Below are 17177 nucleotides of genomic sequence, written 5' to 3'. Positions count from 1 at the left end.
CTGGGGGCCAGCGTCACGACACAGCGGCCTGGTGCTGCTCCATGGGGCCCTGGGGTTCGGTCTTGTCTTGTGTATTAGATTTCTGCACTTTCCAGTATCAGCTGCAACCCAGCATTTTAACTTCACGGTGAAATGATAGCTTCAGTGCTACACCCTTCATGGTCTATGTGTGCCCGGCCCCTTAAGAGCCTCCTTTTTAAAGCATAGATATAAAATGCCAAGGTCTAATAAATCTCATTGAATTTTCACACTTCCATTAATGTTTACGCAGATATAAGCGGAAGACAATGTGGCTCTCAGAGGATATAAAAGACAGCCACCAGCAAAGAAATATTTTTCACTCCCGTCTTTTGTTTTTATTTTAGTGCTCTGTTACGTGTGAAAGAGGAACACAGAAAAGATTCTTAAGGTGTGCTGAAAAGCACATTTCTGGGAAATACCGAGAGCTGGCCTCCAAGAAGTGCTTGCACCTGCCGCAGCCCGGCGTGGAGCTAGAGCGCGCCTGCGCCCTGTTTCCCTGCCCCAGGCACCCCCTGCACGCAGCCACAGGCCCCCCTGGAGCCAGGTGGTTTGCCTCGCCCTGGTCTCAGGTAGGGTCAGCATAGCCTCCTGTTCTGGGACCTGGCTGCTGGTGTAGGTGGGGAACTTTCTGTGAGAGTGTACCCCCAAACCCACTGAGCCAGGTCCTGACCCTTCTCTCCAGACTGGGTGTGGGGCCCATGTTCCTGGGCATGGGTGCAGCTCTCCAAGGCTGGAGTCCACGGCCCGTGTGCCGTGTTCTAAATCGTCACCCAATTAAGTGTGGGAAAACGTGTTTCATTTTCTGTAAGAGCTGGGCAGACGCCCCCAGAGATGCATGCGAACGGGGAAGAAATACAGGATCTGGACTAAGTCGGCGACTGTACGTTCTGGCCCCGGAACCCTGAGGCCGTGCATGAGGGAAGGCGGTGGAGCACCCCAGACTGTCCAGGCCTGCCCAGGCTCTTCGTGCTCCCACCCCTTCCTCCGTCCACACCACCTTCTACTCTAAGGGAGAATTCTGTTGGTGTTGTTAAGTGTCTCTTACCTCTCCCGTTTCCTGCTTTAGATTCCTGGCAGGCCTCATCCTGGGGCCTGGCTCCCCTCCCTGCCCATTGTTCTGCTCCGCCACCCTTGCTCCCTGATTCCTGCCCGTCCCGGGTCCCCTCACTGCTCTTGGCTCGGGGTGTGCCCAGGCCCAGGCCGGAGGGCTGTGGGGCGCAGGCATCCTGAGCCCCTCCCACTGGCCAGACCCCGAGGAGTCTGGTCTCTGCTTCTCTGCCCAGGAGAGACGGGTGCTCACCCCTGTCCGGCCCCATATGCAGGAGCGGGGAGTGTTTTCTGACTCTGTAGTCTGTTGGTCCGGCCAGAGGAGAAGAACCACGGGAAGGAGCTCTTTCTCACTTGCACGTGGCAGCCCATCTCTGACTCTCCTCTTTGTGAAAGATGAAGGTAGAGGAGACAGAGGGATGGCATATGATGGGTGTGTGGTGGCAGCCACCGTCCAGGTGTCCCAAATGCTTGCATTTAGAAATATATGAGCCTGTCTCCCAAAAGTGTTTAAATGAGAAATGGGCGTTAAGGAGGGCATGTGTTGTAATGAGCACTGGGTGTTATAGGCAGACAATGAATCATGGAACACCACATCAAAAACTAGTGATGTCCTGTGAGGTGACTAACCAAACATAACAAAATAAAGAGATTGTTCTGCTGAAGCGATTGGAGCAGGAGGCATATGAACCATATCCCTCTCAAGCATTTTCTGTAGACAAAATGTATCCATAACTACATTTTCCCAAGTGGGAAACCCCTCTCATTTTCTCGTGAGCTCCCAGTCTTTGCCGTGAGATGAAGCAAGGGATGAGTGAAGAGTTGGGGTTTTCTCTGGGGCAGAGGTCGTACTCTCTCTGTTCCTCGGGAAGTGTGGGTCAGAGACACAGAGACGTGATTCCTGACACCATTGTCCCTCTGTCAACAGGGACTCCCGACGCGGAGGCCGCTCCCCAGCTTCGGCGGAGCCAGCCTTCAGCCACTGTGGTTAATTTGGAGACTTTGGGAAAATTTAGAAAAACAGAGGTTTATCATCATCTCATTGAACCCCAAACCTAAAATACATCTTGCATAGCTTTCTCCAGTCTGAAACATTCAATGTGCTTGTCTAAGAAGTAATTTTTATCATAAGCTGCCTGAGGTTTTTATCCAGTGACTCATCTCTTACGATCTGAGACTATACATTTTCAGGAGCAAGAACTCAAAGGGTTATGTTTGCCATCAGTGCTGGTCCTCAAGGCTGTGCCCCCGAAACAGGGGGAATTGTTGGCCATAACAGATGGCCAGTGCCTGGCTGAACTCTGCCCCCAGACAGGTTTATTCTTGTCATAGTCGAAAGATCATGGTTTCCATTACGTGATCCTTAGGGTTTCTATTGATTTAAATGGCTCTGCGTATCATCACTTTTCATAGTGGGTTGCCTGGTAGGTCTGACTTAGATCATTTTGGTCATTTGGGCTTAGGTGGTTCACGTGCTGATTGGGTCTGGGAGTGGCTTACGTGGGAACACCTGTTGGGCTGTCTACATGACAGAGATGGGAGTGCGTCCTCATTGCAGGAGTGTGGGGGCCCTGGCTTGTTCCGGGGGCTCTTCACCAGGACCATGCGCAACTGACCTGGAAACCCAGAGGCTCTGAGGGGCAAGGAGCCATGTTACTGATGATCAGTATTGCAGCTGTGCTACAGTCGTGCTGACGTTGTGTCGAACACAAGCACACAGGCGCACACGTGTGCACAAGCACTGGACATGTGTGCACATGGGCATGCATACACGAGCATGCACACACAGGCATGCACACGCACTGGCATGCACACACGGGCATGCACACACAAGCACACACACTGGCATGCCACACGGGCATGCACACACACAGTCATGCACACACAGGCGTGCACACACATCGTCATGCACACATGGTCATGCACACATACAGCACACAGGCATGCACACACAGTCATGCACACACGGGCATGCACACACACAGGCATGCACACATGGGCACGCACACAATCATGCACACACAGGCGTGCACACACACAGGCATGCACACACAGTCATGCACACACGGGCACACAGAATACACAGGCTCCCTGCACCCTTCTGCCCAGTCAGCGGCCCACCTCTAAGAATTTGCTGCTGCTCTGCTCTCTTCGTCTTGCAGCCATGGGTGGCGCACAGGGAGACAAGAACCTTCTTGCTGACATTGCTGGATAAGGTCACAGCACAGGCCGCCCCCGGAGTCGGAGGGAGTTTCTATTTGTAAGCCATTAAATTTGTGCAAAAACTCCCAGCTGCGTTTATGTTTATTTAGAGCCGAGGTTGTAATGCTGAGGCCGTCAGGGGTCGCGTCCTGACCTGAGGAGACCCAAGTCTCTGGGGAGTGCTCCGGGGGCAGCCCCTGCGGACTTGGAGAGAGAGCACCCCCTGCCCCCAGGGCCGCAGGAAGAAGACAAATACAGGGAGAAGCGTTCATGGGTCTCCCAGGAGGGGAGAGATGTCATCACATCGGGACAAGGAAGGTGTGAGACCTCTGACTGTCAGGAATGAAAGTGGATTTATTTACTAGCTGCTCCTGAGTTTGGGAGCTGAGCCCTGTGGCACTCCTGGGTCCCATGAAGTGGGGTGCGGGGGGGGAGGTTGGAGGATTTGCCTTTTGTTTTTTTTCATTTTTTTTGTTTTTTGGGTTTTTTTCCCTTCATTTTTACTTTTTTTTATGATATGTTAGTCACCATACAGTACATCCTTAGTTTCTGATGCAGTGTTCCATGATTCATTGTTTGCGTATAACACCCAGTGCTCCATGCAATACGTGCCCTCCTTACTACCCATCACCGGCCTATCCCAATCCCCCACCCACCTCCCCTCTGAAGCCCTCAGTTTGTTTCCCAGAGTCCATACTCTCTCATGGTTCATTCCCCCTTCTGTTTACCCCCCTTTCATTCTTTCCTTCCTTCTCCTACCGATCTCCCTGCTATTCCTTATGTTCCACAAATAAGTGAAACCATATGGTAGTTGTCTTTCTCTGCTTTACTTATTTCACTTAGAATAATCTCCTCCAGTTCCATTCATGTTGATGGAAATGGGTAATCATCCTTTCTGATAGCTGAGTAATATTCCATTGTATATATGGACCACATCTTCTTAATCCAGTCATCTGTTGAGGGGCATCTCGGCTCCTTCCACAATTTAGCTATTGTGGACGTTGCTGCTATGAACATTGGGGTGCATGTGCCCCTTCTTTTCACTATGTCTGTGTCTTTGCCAGAGCGTCAGCCGGGAGCTACAGAGTGGCAGGAATCACTAGCCTTTTGCCGTCAGGGCCAGTGACACACAGTCATCCCTGTAATTTCAAACAAACCCAGAGGCAAACGTTATTTTAAAAATGCATCTCTTTGGATTTTTGATAATGACCGAGAGTGACGATCGGTTTTCCGCACTCATCTCTTCAGAGCGTATGTAGCCGCTCTGGTGCGGGATGTCCCAAAATACACGGATTGTTCCTGAAACAGAAGAAGTCCAGAAGGGAGAGGGTTTTCAGGATTTCAGTGTTCTGAAGAGTGCATGCTTCGCAGGTCGCCTCTCAGACCCCGGGGAAGTCTGAGACTGACACACCCGCAGGCGCCGTCTCCGAGGGCAGTCAGCAGGGAGGGCTCCCAGGAGGTGCCGTCACGTCACGTTCGACAAGCTTGTTTAATCCTGGAATGGCAAGAAGACCCTACTTGCTGACCTCGGGGTGGGGGGACCTGCCCCCTGGACCACAGCTGATCCCCTAGTCGGGCCGTCTTGGAAAGAGCCATGGCTCAGCTGTGCATGGCCTCAGGCCTTGGATGAGGGAGGCCGGCATGCGGAGGTGAGGGGCGAGAAGCAAAGGAGGGGTCCAAGGACCTGGAAGAGGCTGGAGGCCATAGACGGAGTAGCCCGGGGGTGCTCTTCAGAGGGTGACGGTCCTGCTTCGCATTCTGCGCCCATCCGCACAGGGGGCCTGCATCTTCCTCACTGCCTCCTCAGAATTGCCCACCCACAGGCCGTCCTTGCCCCGGGGAGTTTGGGCAGCAGCAGGAGACACAGACCATAAACACATTTGTGAATATTGCAGAACCCTGATGACGGCCCTACCAGGGCTGAAGGCGAGAAGAGCTCCCCTAGAGTGGGGGTCCCCGGTCCTCCTGCGTCTGCAACAGGGACACTGAGAGGTGGGCAGAAGTAAGCCAGGTGGCCAGGGGGTTAGGAGTCCATGCGGCTGCCAGGTGACAGTGACTGCCCAGGCCTACACTGGAAGTCTTGGCCTCTTTGTGAGACGGCCGGCTCACCTGGTGACGTCATGCCATGCACTGGCTCCGTGCGTGCTGTTGGCAGACTTTGATGTGGCAGGAGTTGGCTCCAAAAACAAAAAGATGAGAGGAAAAGGTATTTGCTGACACGGCTGTGGTCAGCTAGAGCGGGGGCTCTGTGAGCATGGCCCGGCCCGCAGCTAAAGAGGCGTGCTTAGAAATGCGGGGTCTCAGGTTCCACCCGGGCTGCCGAAGCTCCAGGTTTGGGGCGGGTCCAGCAGGTGTTTGACATCGGCTTTGAGACCCGCTGACTTGGGGTGGAGCCAGCAGCCTCGGGGTCTGGACAGATGGCCACGGTGGTCATCACCGTGTGTAGGTCGGTGGACAAGGGCAGGTCTCCATCCCTGCAGCACACTGGCCACCTGCGTCCTGCCATCTGCAGGAAGAATTACCTAAAATGCTCAGGTTAAACCCCATCAAGCTGAGGAAGATGCCATCAGCTTTGACTTCCAGATCCAAGTCCTGGAGCCTCTCTTCCTGGAGTGTGAAGGATCGCAGTTTGAGTAGGGACAGTAAATCCCGAAGAGGGGTGACTCCCTTGTGTCCAGCACTCAGTATCCGGTGCCTAGATTGGCGCCTGGCACCTGGCCGGTGGGTGATTCTGGCTGTGAGTAAATGGGTCCAGGACACAAAGAATCAATCACTTCCTCGTGATTTTAAGTGGTTAAAATGATGGCTAGATCTCTTGGTTTTCAACTGAGACACATTGTCCGCAAGGCTGGGATTCTGCCCCCACTGCTGCCGATGATGGGGGCTCCGGCATGGGCAGCGAGGTTGGTGGACGCATACAGATGCAGATGTGACCAGTGAGCAGCTGAGCCCCGGGCCAGTGCAGTCGGCCTTCCTCAAGGTCTCGGCCGGCCACAGCTGGGAGGCGCTCGGAGGGCAGAGTGCAAAGCCAGACCTGGGCTGCCACGGAACGTTCAGATAGATGCTGTAGGCAGCGGGGAACGTCTGACTCCATCATGGATGAGCCTGCTAATTCCGAAGCCAGACGCGAAATCTGCCTACACTGTTCTTATTTTTTCTGATTACTACAGCCATATATTGAACCTGAGTTGTTGACGACTTTAGCTGATGTTGGTTTTGTAGGGAAGGGGTAAGACTCACAGACATGTTCCAGACCCACATGCTTATCAGCTGGAGCCCTGCATCTTCACCTCTGGGGGCCCTGCCATCCTTTACCTAAAGAGGAGACAAGAAAGAACAATTCCTTCAGCCTATGAGTTTCTCGGACTCTGACTTGACAGAGATGTTTACCCGCTCCGTCGGAGCCCCTACCCCACGGGGTTTGAAAAGCCGCCTCGCGAGGCTCTGCTCTCAGAGGGTCCTGGGAAAGAAGCAGGGGAGCAGCTGGCTGCTGCCTTGCAGGCCGACTCCAGCTGTGGGAAGGCAGCCACAGGCCTTGCTAACCGCACTTGCTCGAATGGGGTGATGGCGTGCCGTCTTGTGCGTTTTGGCAAGCCGCCTGTGCCGTGGATGGGCCGGTTCCGCACCAATCTATCCTTGCATTTTACAGGATTTAGCAACCCCGCCACGCACCAGACATCCACAGTGGTATCTGACCCCTCTTCTTGCAGGTGCTCCTTAATTGCTTGCATTCTTGACATTTTTGAATGAGGAACCTTGTAGGAGCACAATTTACATAATCCAGTCTAGACGTCAAGCAGCTCTCTGTTTGGACAGATCAGTGCTTGCTGTTTTGGGTTCCTCCGTCTCTCTGGTCACCCGTCCCCCGATGTCTTGCGTCTCTCTGGTCACCCGTCCCCCAATGTCTTGCCCACCGTTGAGCTCAGGTGGACCCACACACATGGTCTGTAGGCTGTGAGCCTGGCAGCCTGGTGAAGGACGACTGAACTGTGCAGCTCCTCTGTGCCCTGGCTCCGCTGTGCTAACCTGTTCAGAGTGCCAGGGCCTATGTGTTCCAGAGCCATGCCCACGGGAGGATGCCAGCGAGCCCAGGAGGCTGCTGTTGCCACCTCCAGACAGGCATCCAGAGTCTGGGAACTGGGGTCTAGAAGGGACTTCGTTTTATCGTGCCTCTGTGAGAGTTGGCTTGTTAAGGTTTCCCCGGCAAAAGCCCCAGAAAGGGTGCCTGGGTGATGACCTTCCATGAAGGGCATTGTTTCTGGTGCCAGCTGCAGAGCCCGGGTGGGTGCAGGGAATGATCTTGGTACCCCCAGATATGCTCCAGTTTCCTTGTGTTTAGCAGACATGGACCAGTCAAGAGCATTTTACGCCTCCAGTACTTGCCCCCTCTGTCTAACCTGGGATTAATCCAGAATCTGGTCCGCTTCCTCACAATCACTGTGGAGTCTGGGTGGAGGGGAGGCTTGGAAGAGAGGCTGCCCCGAATGACCTCTGTGCATGTGTTTCTCGCAGTGCACGGCCAGCTGTGGGGGCGGCGTGCAGACCAGGGCCGTGCAGTGCCTGGCGGGGGGCCGGCCGGCCTTGGGCTGCTTCATGCACCAGAAGCCCACCGCCTCCCTGGCCTGCAACACCCACTTCTGCCCCATCGCAGAGAAAAAGGGTGAGTGTCTAGAGCCCCTCGGCTTGGACTTGGCATCTCGGAGTGGGGCTGTTCCATGTCTGGATCGGTTCCTTAGTGGGCCCAAGGAAGTGGGGTGCCCGCGGTTAGAAAGCCCTGGTGTTGGGGTCTTGCTGTCTTTCAGAGAAGGAACAACTTAAGTTCGGTAGCAGGTGGCCCGGCCGTCGTCCCCAGTGTCTCTAAGTGAGCGGGTGCCGCACAGAAGGGAGGACATGCCAGTCCTGAGGGACCTTCCTAGGGGGGCCTTGTAGAAACAGCCACTCGCGCAGGGCCACATCTTCCCTAGAGGGCCGCCCTCCGCAGCCTCGGAGCCGTGGGCAACCCCCCCCCCGCCCCCGGGCTGACTCGGCCTTTGCTGCGTTTCAGATGGTGCCTGCAGAGACCACTTCCCCTGGTGCTCTCTGGTGCCCCAGCACGGGATGTGCAGTCACCAGTTCTACGGAGAGCGGTGCTGCAAGACGTGCTCCACCTCCAACCTGTGAGGCCCGGGCGGCCGTGCCCAGGGTGGACAGAGAGGTGCCACGCCTTCAGCCCACTCCAGCTGCACGGCGGGCATCGAATGCGGCCGAGGAGGACGCGAGCAGGGGAGGAAGAGCTGTGTCCGGCTCTCCGATAGGACAGAGAGAGAGAGAGAGAGAGAGAGTGTGTGTGTGTGTGTGTGTGTGCGCGCGCGCGTGCAGATCATGGGTCTGACTGCTTGCCTGGGCGCGCACGCGCACACGTGTTCGGGTGAGGCACGGAGGCGGCCTGGAGTCATGCTCCTTGCACTTGAGCTGAATCAAGTCAGAAAGACAGAAGGAGCTGAACTTGCTAAACGCTACATATGTGGAGAAAGAAGGAAAGGCCGTGAAATTAGGAATAAGTACGACAGATCGGCCGCTAAGTATGCCGGCCTCCGCCCCCCTGGAGGCCCTGCCCCGGGTCCCGACTAAGCAGCCTCCCCCCGGAGAAGCAGCTGGCTGGGACAGCTCCCGGCTGGCGTCCCCAGGGCCCCCTCTTCCCGCCCCAGCAGCCCGGCTTCTCTCTGCTGGGACAAGAGCCCGTGGCCCCTGGAAGGGGCACCTGCCGAACCGGTGGGGAGGCCGGACTCCGGACCCCGGGTCCCAACTGGAGACTTCGCCTCTGGAAACGGGAAACACGAAATCCTGCTACGGTGCTTCAGACTCTGGTCCCTTTCAGACTCATGCGAGGGAGGAGAGAACTTTCTCCTATCCTGCGTATTACCCTTCGTTATTGACAAGTGCGCATCTCTATTCCAGCCCGTTCCTTAATGCTTCTCTCTGAAATGACAGAATCACGGATTACACCAGAGTCAGAGAGCGACCAGCTATGCCACACCCCTGCTGTACCGGTGGGGTGCTGGCTGTCCTGGCCCGGCGGACGTCCGCGGACGTGGTGACCCTCAGAACCCCATGTTTCCTTTGCCTGTGTTGTGCTGTTTTTGAATTTTTTTCCATGAATTCTGGTTGTTCCTTTAAGACCCGTTCCGAAAGAAGGCTAGCATTTCCGGATGGAGCCACATGCAAGCCTCCGACACCCTGCTCTGGGTCGGTGCTGCTCGGCATTGTCCTTCCTACCACATGGCTCCGTTCCGGGGGAGCACCTGGATATTTATATTTGCTGAAGTTTTATAATAAATTTTATATTGTACCGCTTGCTTGTGATCTACTGATTCCTCATGAGTTTTGCACCTGTGATCGGGGGCCTGGCACGGAGTCAGGGAACTGGTCCAGGGACAGAGTTGGGGCCCTGGAATCCAGGAGAAAGTGCTGGACCTGGTCTGAGGACAAAACGTGCCCCTAAATGAGGAGGCTACAGGGAAGAGAGCAGGTGAGCGGGGATGGAGGTGGCCAGAGTAGGGGTGGGCAGGACACTGGGGTCACCCAGCCTGGGGACCAAGGTTTTTGCAGCTTCCACTGGAACCTGAGTGGGCACAGCCTCCCTGGGCAGAATTAATTCAAGGGTGACCCCTGACCCTGTGATTCCTGCTTTATTAGAGAGGGTTCTGTACAGAAACAGAAACAGTGGGTGTTCTATAGAGAGAGAAGAGACATTTATTTTAGGGACTTGGCTCACATGATTATGGGGGGTGGGTAGATCCAAACTTTGCACGGCAGAAGGCTAGAAAGCAGGCAGGGTTTCTGTGTTGCAATCTTGAGGCCAAATGCCTTCTCAGGGAAACCTCAGTCTTTGCTCCTAAGGTCTTCAACGGATTGGGTGAGGCCCACCCACGTTCTGGGGGATCATCTGCCTTACTCGAAGGCTGCTGATTTGACCGTTAAGTGTTAATCACACGTGAAGTATACCTTCACAGCAACATCGGTCTAGTGTTTGACCAAACGGGTAAGCACCGTAGCTGAGGCACGTCGCTGTGTGGCATGCACCATCACACCACCCCCCTTGGCCTGGATTAAACCAGCCCTTATGGGGCACCATGGAACGTCCCAGTCACCCTCCGCACCTCCCCGGCCTGCAGACAGCCCCAGCTGCTGAGGAGGCCCAGCAAACCTCCGCTGGCACATGGCCCACCTGCGGGGACAGAAGCCTAATCCCCACTCACAGACAGGAAGGTGAGACTGAAAATAGACGCAGCACTTGCTGGCGTCCCGGCCAGAGGAGGCTGGGCTGTGACTCTGCAGGACTCGGGCAGCTCGTTCTAACACGAGGGGCTTGTTGATCCACCAAGACACTGGGGCCCCTCCCCAGACCTCTGGCCTTCTACAGATTTCCGGTAACCCTCCAGGACTGTTTCCGGTAACCCTTCATTGGACATCTGCTGTCTGGCTGTGGGAAGGGGGCAAAAATCGGGCAGACATGGTTCTGCCTTCGAGGACTTCATGTTCCATCGGAAACGGCAAAGCGCTGTATCAGAAGGACAGGCAGGCAGAACAGGGGGAGCTTGGCTCCCGTCAACGAGGGAAGAGGTAGGACAGAAGAAGGGCAGCCTTGCATCCCGGCACATGGTCAGCCTTTTTCCCCCCGGGCATGGCCTGCGCCGGGTCTGCCCCCCAGCCTGGCCTGACACATGCCCTTTAAGGGGTGAGTGCACTGCCCTGTTGTGTCTGTCTCAGTCCCTGACCAGAACCTTCATCTGCTCTCTGCTGTGACACGTGACCATCAGAGTGGCACAGGCTGCATGTCCCTTGATGTTTATTTGGCATTGCTGCAGGCCAAGCACAGAGACGGGCACTGTGCCCGTGAAACCCCACGTGGCCCTCCACTGTGGGGACGAGCACTGGCTTCCCTGTCACGAGCAGCCTGGCCCCTGGGAGCCCCCCTCCATCCGTGCCAGCCGTGGGGCTGCTCTCCTCAGCACCGCTGTCTTCAGGCCCCTGTGGCCCAGGTCAGCCACCTGCTTCTGCTGCCTGTGGCCGGGGAGTCCTGGGAGCTCCGCAGAGGCAGGAGACACAGGCAGTGACTGGAATCTTCTGCACATCTGGAACCCTGCTCTGCCCACCCCTGCAGTGCGCTGGGAAAATCTAGCCCATGGAGAGTCTCTTTCCTTAGGAGTGATGGGATGTGGGGTTTTTCTCAACAATCTTAGTTTCTCCTGAAAATGTGTGTTCCCAATATAATCTCAGTGCTTGGAATTGGAAGAAAGTTCTAGGTGCGAAGCTTTAGGTCCTGTGTGGATGAAGTCAGAATCCAGGCACAAGGAGATTCACCCTCCCACCAACCCCTTGTAGGAAATGTCTGAATTTGAGGATGAGTGGCTCCCCAGCCGCCCCCCACTCACTGCCCCCCTTTCTGGGGGCTGCCCTGTGGGCTGAGTGAGGAAGAGCTGACCCTGGAACCACAGCTCATGGGGCCTCGCTCTGGGTTCTGGACCCCAGGGGTCTCGTTGACCCCGTGGCTGAGGAATCCCCATGTGATCCGCACTCCTCTGGCCCCAGGGGTGAGAGCAGAAAGTGGGAAAGGATTGGGCTGATGGGAATCTGGGTACTGGTGATAATCCAGGGGACGCAGATTGTGCGTTCAAAATTACAAGCGTCAAAATTACAGTTGAAATGTGAAAAACAGTCTGTCTGTCACTCGTATTTTATATTGCTAGCACTTAAAGAGCATCCCGATGAACTCTCATTCCCTGCTGGCCCAGAACTGACTATGACGCGGCCAGTTCTCCCGCCCGCCCCCGTGGAGGGTCCTGCCCTGGTGTGCAGGGTAGGGCAACTCACCTTCAACAGGGCCATACATTCAGATGCTTGAACACCGGCTCCTCTGGGCACGGGCAGGTGCCTGCTGGGGCAGCCGTTCTGGAACACAGCCTCACCGCGGGCAGAGGTCGGGCCGGCACTGACGGCCTTAGACGGGTTGCAGGCAGGCGGGCTGGTCACGCAAGGCCAGGGCCCGGCCCACCGGGATGGCTTTCTGCCTTGGGACAGCACTGCAAGCTCTTTCCCTCAAACGCTGTGATCGTGCACCTGCCCCCGGGGGGGACACCTGGCTCAACGCCACAGAGAATGAAGCCTGCAGGCCACTGCAGGGATGCTGGGCTGCACCTGCCCTTTTGCAGCTTCTGTCAGATGAGCAGAGTCCCCGGATGAAGTGGAGATGCCCGGAGAGGTGACGCTTGGCCCCAGAACCCGAACCCAGCTTTGCAGGGCCACCGAGACATGAGAACAGGTGATGTGGGAGGGGCAGGGTCACGGATCTGTACCTGCAGAGCCCTGTTTTGTTTCCACACTTGGGTTCCCACACACAAACCCAGTGTGTAAGGGATAGACGGGCATTTGAAGTGAGTTTTTTACACCAGTTAATTTTGATATGACTTTTTTCAACTCAAAGTTATCAAAGGCTTTCGCTGACACTTCAGCAAGTCCTATTTGCCAACTTCTAGAAGAAAACAAGAGCACGGAAGGTAAGAGAGGGCACAAATAATGGGCGTGCCGGGCAGTGGGGCAAGACCCGTGAGTCTCGCCTGCACACGCAGCACACGATTTCACTGAAACTACTTCCGTTCTCCTCCAGGTGAGAAAGTGGCTTTCCCTGTCGTCCTGATCAAGAGCGCGGCACTGCCAGAAGGGACAGCAGCAGGACCCCGGCCCTTGATGCGTCCACATCCCTGCACTCGCCCCAGGCTAGATGCTGACCCGGTCAGGCACCGGTACCCCTCATCCAGGGCCCGGACCCCTCTACGGCAGCCTCAGTCAGCACCCCACAGGAGTTAGAGGGGCCGAAAGAACCCGGATGCTATGCCACACCATCCATGCCTCCGTTAATTCAACGTCAGCCCCGCACACCCACTGTATCCATCAGCGTGGCCACGGGAATGACAACCCCGAGACCTCAGGGCCTTACGACACCAGTTTGCTCCTGGATCCTGTTGCGCATTGGCAACACATTGTGGGTCTGTCCTGGAGGGACAACAGCTCCACCCGAGGACATGCTGTCCTTAGGGCAGAGGGAAACCAGTCAGAAGCCACCAGAAACGGCAGCAGCCTCTTACTGCCTCTTCCCAGAATGGACATGGTGCCCCTTGCGCTCACGCCCCACTGTCCAGACACAGCGAGGCTCGTGGTGAAGTCCCTGTGACTCGGGCAGGGACGCCCGGCATGGCCCAGCACAGCTGTGGGGTGGTCCCTGCCCTCGGCGGGAAGGAAGTGAGTAATTCGTGAGAGCCACGCCATCTCACACCTGCCGTGTGCCAGGCACGGTGCTAGGTCCTGCGTCCCGACCTGCATGGAACCCCTTCCCTTCAAGGCTCCCCCAGCGTGGCCCAGGACAAGTCATTTCACCTCCCTCACTGTTGGCTCATTATCCATAAAAAAAGGACATAGATTTTTCAGGTTTCCCAGAAATTCTAAGGTGTTGGCCTTTGCACTTCACTTATGATTAAGCTAATCCTTTACTGGAGGCCATGAACCGGTCCCAAGAACAGGATCTTAGCCCGTGTCATGGGGCTGGAAAGGAAGGAGGGTCTCCTGCCTTGCATTAGAGGACAGAAAAGAGGGCCCTGGGGAGTTTGTATGGATCATTTTGGCAATGCCTATTGAAATCCTTACAGTGACACTCAGACACAGCCTCTAAGCAGTGACCAGAGCAGAACTCATCTGTAATTCCCCCAGGTGTCCAGGGCCACAAGCCCACCTGCAAGGGGGGAGACCAAAGGCAGGGCTGAGGGTCCTCCTGTCAGGGGTCTTCGACAGGAGCTACTCCCAGGCCCATACGCCTGCCAGACCCACCCTACAGCCACCTGGCTCCCTCCCACGGTCACTGGCCTGGGCAGAGGCTCCCGGGGCCCCCTCCTGTGTCAGCATCCAGCCTGTGACTCACAGTGACGGAGATTTCTTCTTCTGACCTCAGGGGTTTTGATGGCTGGCCCAGGCAGCTGACTCCCCAGCTGGGATCTGAAAACCCCCGAGGGTTTCTGGTGAGTTTGCAAATCATGAGAGCCTTAATCTGAAGTCTGGACAGAGACTCAACAACACCTGGGTGTCCTGTGGCTAAGAGGCGAGTGGGTGCGGAGCCCGGGCAGGAACTGAGCCCCCCACCGCAGGGGGGGTGCAGCCTGGAGCAAGAGGGGCCTTGGAGCATGTTCCTGCCTGCCTTGCCGGCACATCTGGTGGTCATCACGTGTCCGGGGCCTGAGCAGGGTGTGCCAGTCCCCCCGGAAGGTCAGGCGCAAAACCATCCAGATCAACGTGCAGGCCGCGTTGACTCCGTGATTTCCCTGAAGCGCCTTGTCCTCTGGCTTTTCCAGCACAGGACTGTGCACCACGTGGTGCCCTCGGCCCCCATGTCCCCTTCAAGTGGGACACCAGGCCTTCCCACCAGGTTTGGCAGTCACAAAGCTGCCTGCCCTGGAGGACGCCTCCTGCAAACGTGGATGGAGTCAGGTGGGTCTGCTTGTCTTCGTGGCTGGGGCACACCTAAATATCCCCTCATTCCACTTGGGCTCATGCCTGAGGGGAAATGGACCAAATATTTGTTCAGCTTTAACTCTTTCTCATTTTTGAGTGAGCTCAATAGCTCTGGAATGTGCTGTATTTTGTCATTCTTCTGTGCCCTTCAAGGCTACTCCCAGACTTTGGACACCAGAAGGTCTTCCCTGCCAGCACACTGCACACAAGGGACTGAATTGTGTCCCCCCAGATTCGTAGGTTAAAGCCCTAATCCCCATGTGGAGATGGGGCCCCTGAGGAGGGAATTAAGGTTAAATGAGGTCATAGGTGAAACCCTCATCCCACAGGACTGACGATGTCCTCATCAGGAGAGGAAGAGAAGCGCAGGGCCCTGGTGGGCTCTTCCTCCTGCGTTTGGGGCAGGACCCTGAGCGGTGGCCCCGGCAGGAGCTGAGGCCAGGTCCTCCTCACTACCACGGCCCTCACTGCCTGCCCTGCTGTCTTGGGCTCTTCGAGCAGCACAGATGCAGCGGCTGGGAGGAGAGTGGGGCGGGCATGATGTTCCCGTTGCTGGGCCACCCCTGAGCAGTGGGGGCTGGGCTGCCAGCGGCTGAGAGAATGATGCAACCTGTCCCCAGCCTTAACCAGGCTTTCTCTGGGCCTGGCAAGCCGCCACGTCAATGAAATTAGGAAGAATAGAAGGAAGGAGGGAGGGAGGAAGGAAGGGAGGAAGGAAGGAAGGGAGGGAAGACAGAGACATCAGATCTCTCTCTCTCTCTCTCTCTCTCTCTCTCTGTGTCACATACACACACAGACACACACACACATTCGCTTGTGCCTGTCCAGGTGAGAAGGGAAGACACTGTAAGATTTGCAAGAAACCAACCATGTTTTTTCCATTCTGTTTTGCTAATCTCAAAAATAGATACTAGATAATTGTCTTGTTCTTTCTTCCATTGTTTAGAATGAGTGCTACATATTTGCCTCTGCCCTGAATCATCTCTTGGCAAATTTAAATGAAGGAAGGAGCGATGATAGGAATGATTCTGATTCTCTAAAGAAACTTTGTTGCCAAGTAGGTGTTGAGGTTCTGGGCATAACCATTCATTACTGGAAGGTCCATGCAGACAGACTAACCTACACGAACAACCTGAAAGCAAGTACACACAGTTATTTTAGTGTTGCTATTTTTTAAAAGGTTTTATTTATTTATTTATTTATTCATTCATTCATTCATTCATTTATTCATTTAACAGAGAGAGAGAGTGAGCGCGACCGTGCAAGTGGGTGGGCCGAGAGAGAGGGACAAGCAGACTCCATGCTGAGAGCAGAGCCCGACGCAGGGCTCGATCTCATGACCCTGAAATCATGACCTGAGCTGAAATCAAAAGTCGGACATTCAACCGACTGAGCCCCCCCAGGAGCCCCTTGGTTTTGTTATTATCTTAACTCATGGAGCAATGTGTCGAGATTGCCTATGACAATTAGTATCTTTGTTCAATTTGGACAAAAGGAAGATGATAACCAAATAGGAAGGAGCATGTGAGCATCATGGCCTCTGTGGTGTGGCTCATGGCGGGAGAGAATTCCTGAGGCGGCGGTGTTACTGCTCACATTCACCACTCTCTTCCGACTCCACTTGAAGTCAGCAGCCACACTGGCCCATGGCATGGGGACAGTACACCCTGGGTTTTCTGATGAGTCCCAGTCTCAGACATGGTTTTACTTGTCAACCTTTTACCTATGTGCACGGGTCTCTCAGCTCAGGGAAGATGTGTTTTTGGAAAGACCATAGGATTGAGATGCACATATTGGGAACAAAGGTGAGAAGACTGTAGATGAAAATGTCACCATTTGTGTTTTGTTGGTCATGGGTTGAAAGAACATCAGTGTATGAGCTCTATTCTAGGGGCTGCAAAATGCACGTATCAATGACCTGATGGGTTTCAAGGTCTTCGAAGAGAATGAGGTCCTTCTTAGGCTCTGAGTTAGAGAGATGAGCCCTCTAGAATGTCCCCTAAATAATTTTTTGACTTGTTTTCCAAGTTTTCACCATGGTGATTTTGGAACCTGAGCTCACCTTAATATTTTTTGCCTGTTTTAGATCCAACTGAGTCAAAGATGTAGAAAAACCACAACCCCCATCCTGGTTCCATGTGGCTCCTTCTGGTGGGTTCTAGACCACCTCATTTGCTTAGTAGCAGGGTCCTTTCTGCTCTGCCTTCCCTCATAGGCCCTTCTGTGGACAGTCTGGTCCCATCCGTAGGCTCCCTGCTTGTCCTCATCCTTAGAATCTTTCATATTCCAGGAGCTTCTTTTCAGCTGGCCTCTGCCTGAGTCCGTTCAGGCTGCCATGCCAGAATACCACAGATTGGGAAGTCCACGAC

At 55.1% G+C, this 17177-nt stretch overlaps 1 protein-coding gene across 1 annotated transcript in view; it reads left to right on the top strand.

Annotated features, from left to right (window-relative positions):
• ADAMTS16 (ADAM metallopeptidase with thrombospondin type 1 motif 16) overlaps positions 1–9593 on the top strand; it is a 166790-nt gene extending 157197 nt beyond the window's left edge. Inside the window, exons 22-24 of the mRNA XM_034655676.1 lie at positions 366–590; positions 7783–7930; positions 8315–9593. Coding sequence (XP_034511567.1) covers positions 366–590; positions 7783–7930; positions 8315–8430 — 489 coding nt within the window. The 3' untranslated portion in view covers positions 8431–9593. The remainder of the gene's footprint in view (positions 1–365; positions 591–7782; positions 7931–8314) is intronic.
• The last annotated feature ends 7584 nt before the right edge of the window (positions 9594–17177 follow it).

The sequence above is a fragment of the Ailuropoda melanoleuca genome, chromosome 3 (assembly GCF_002007445.2).
Source record: "Ailuropoda melanoleuca isolate Jingjing chromosome 3, ASM200744v2, whole genome shotgun sequence".
In the NCBI taxonomy this organism is placed as follows: domain Eukaryota; kingdom Metazoa; phylum Chordata; class Mammalia; order Carnivora; family Ursidae; genus Ailuropoda; species Ailuropoda melanoleuca.
Note: the sequence above shows the minus strand (reverse complement) of the source record. Positions and strands in the feature narration are given on the sequence as shown.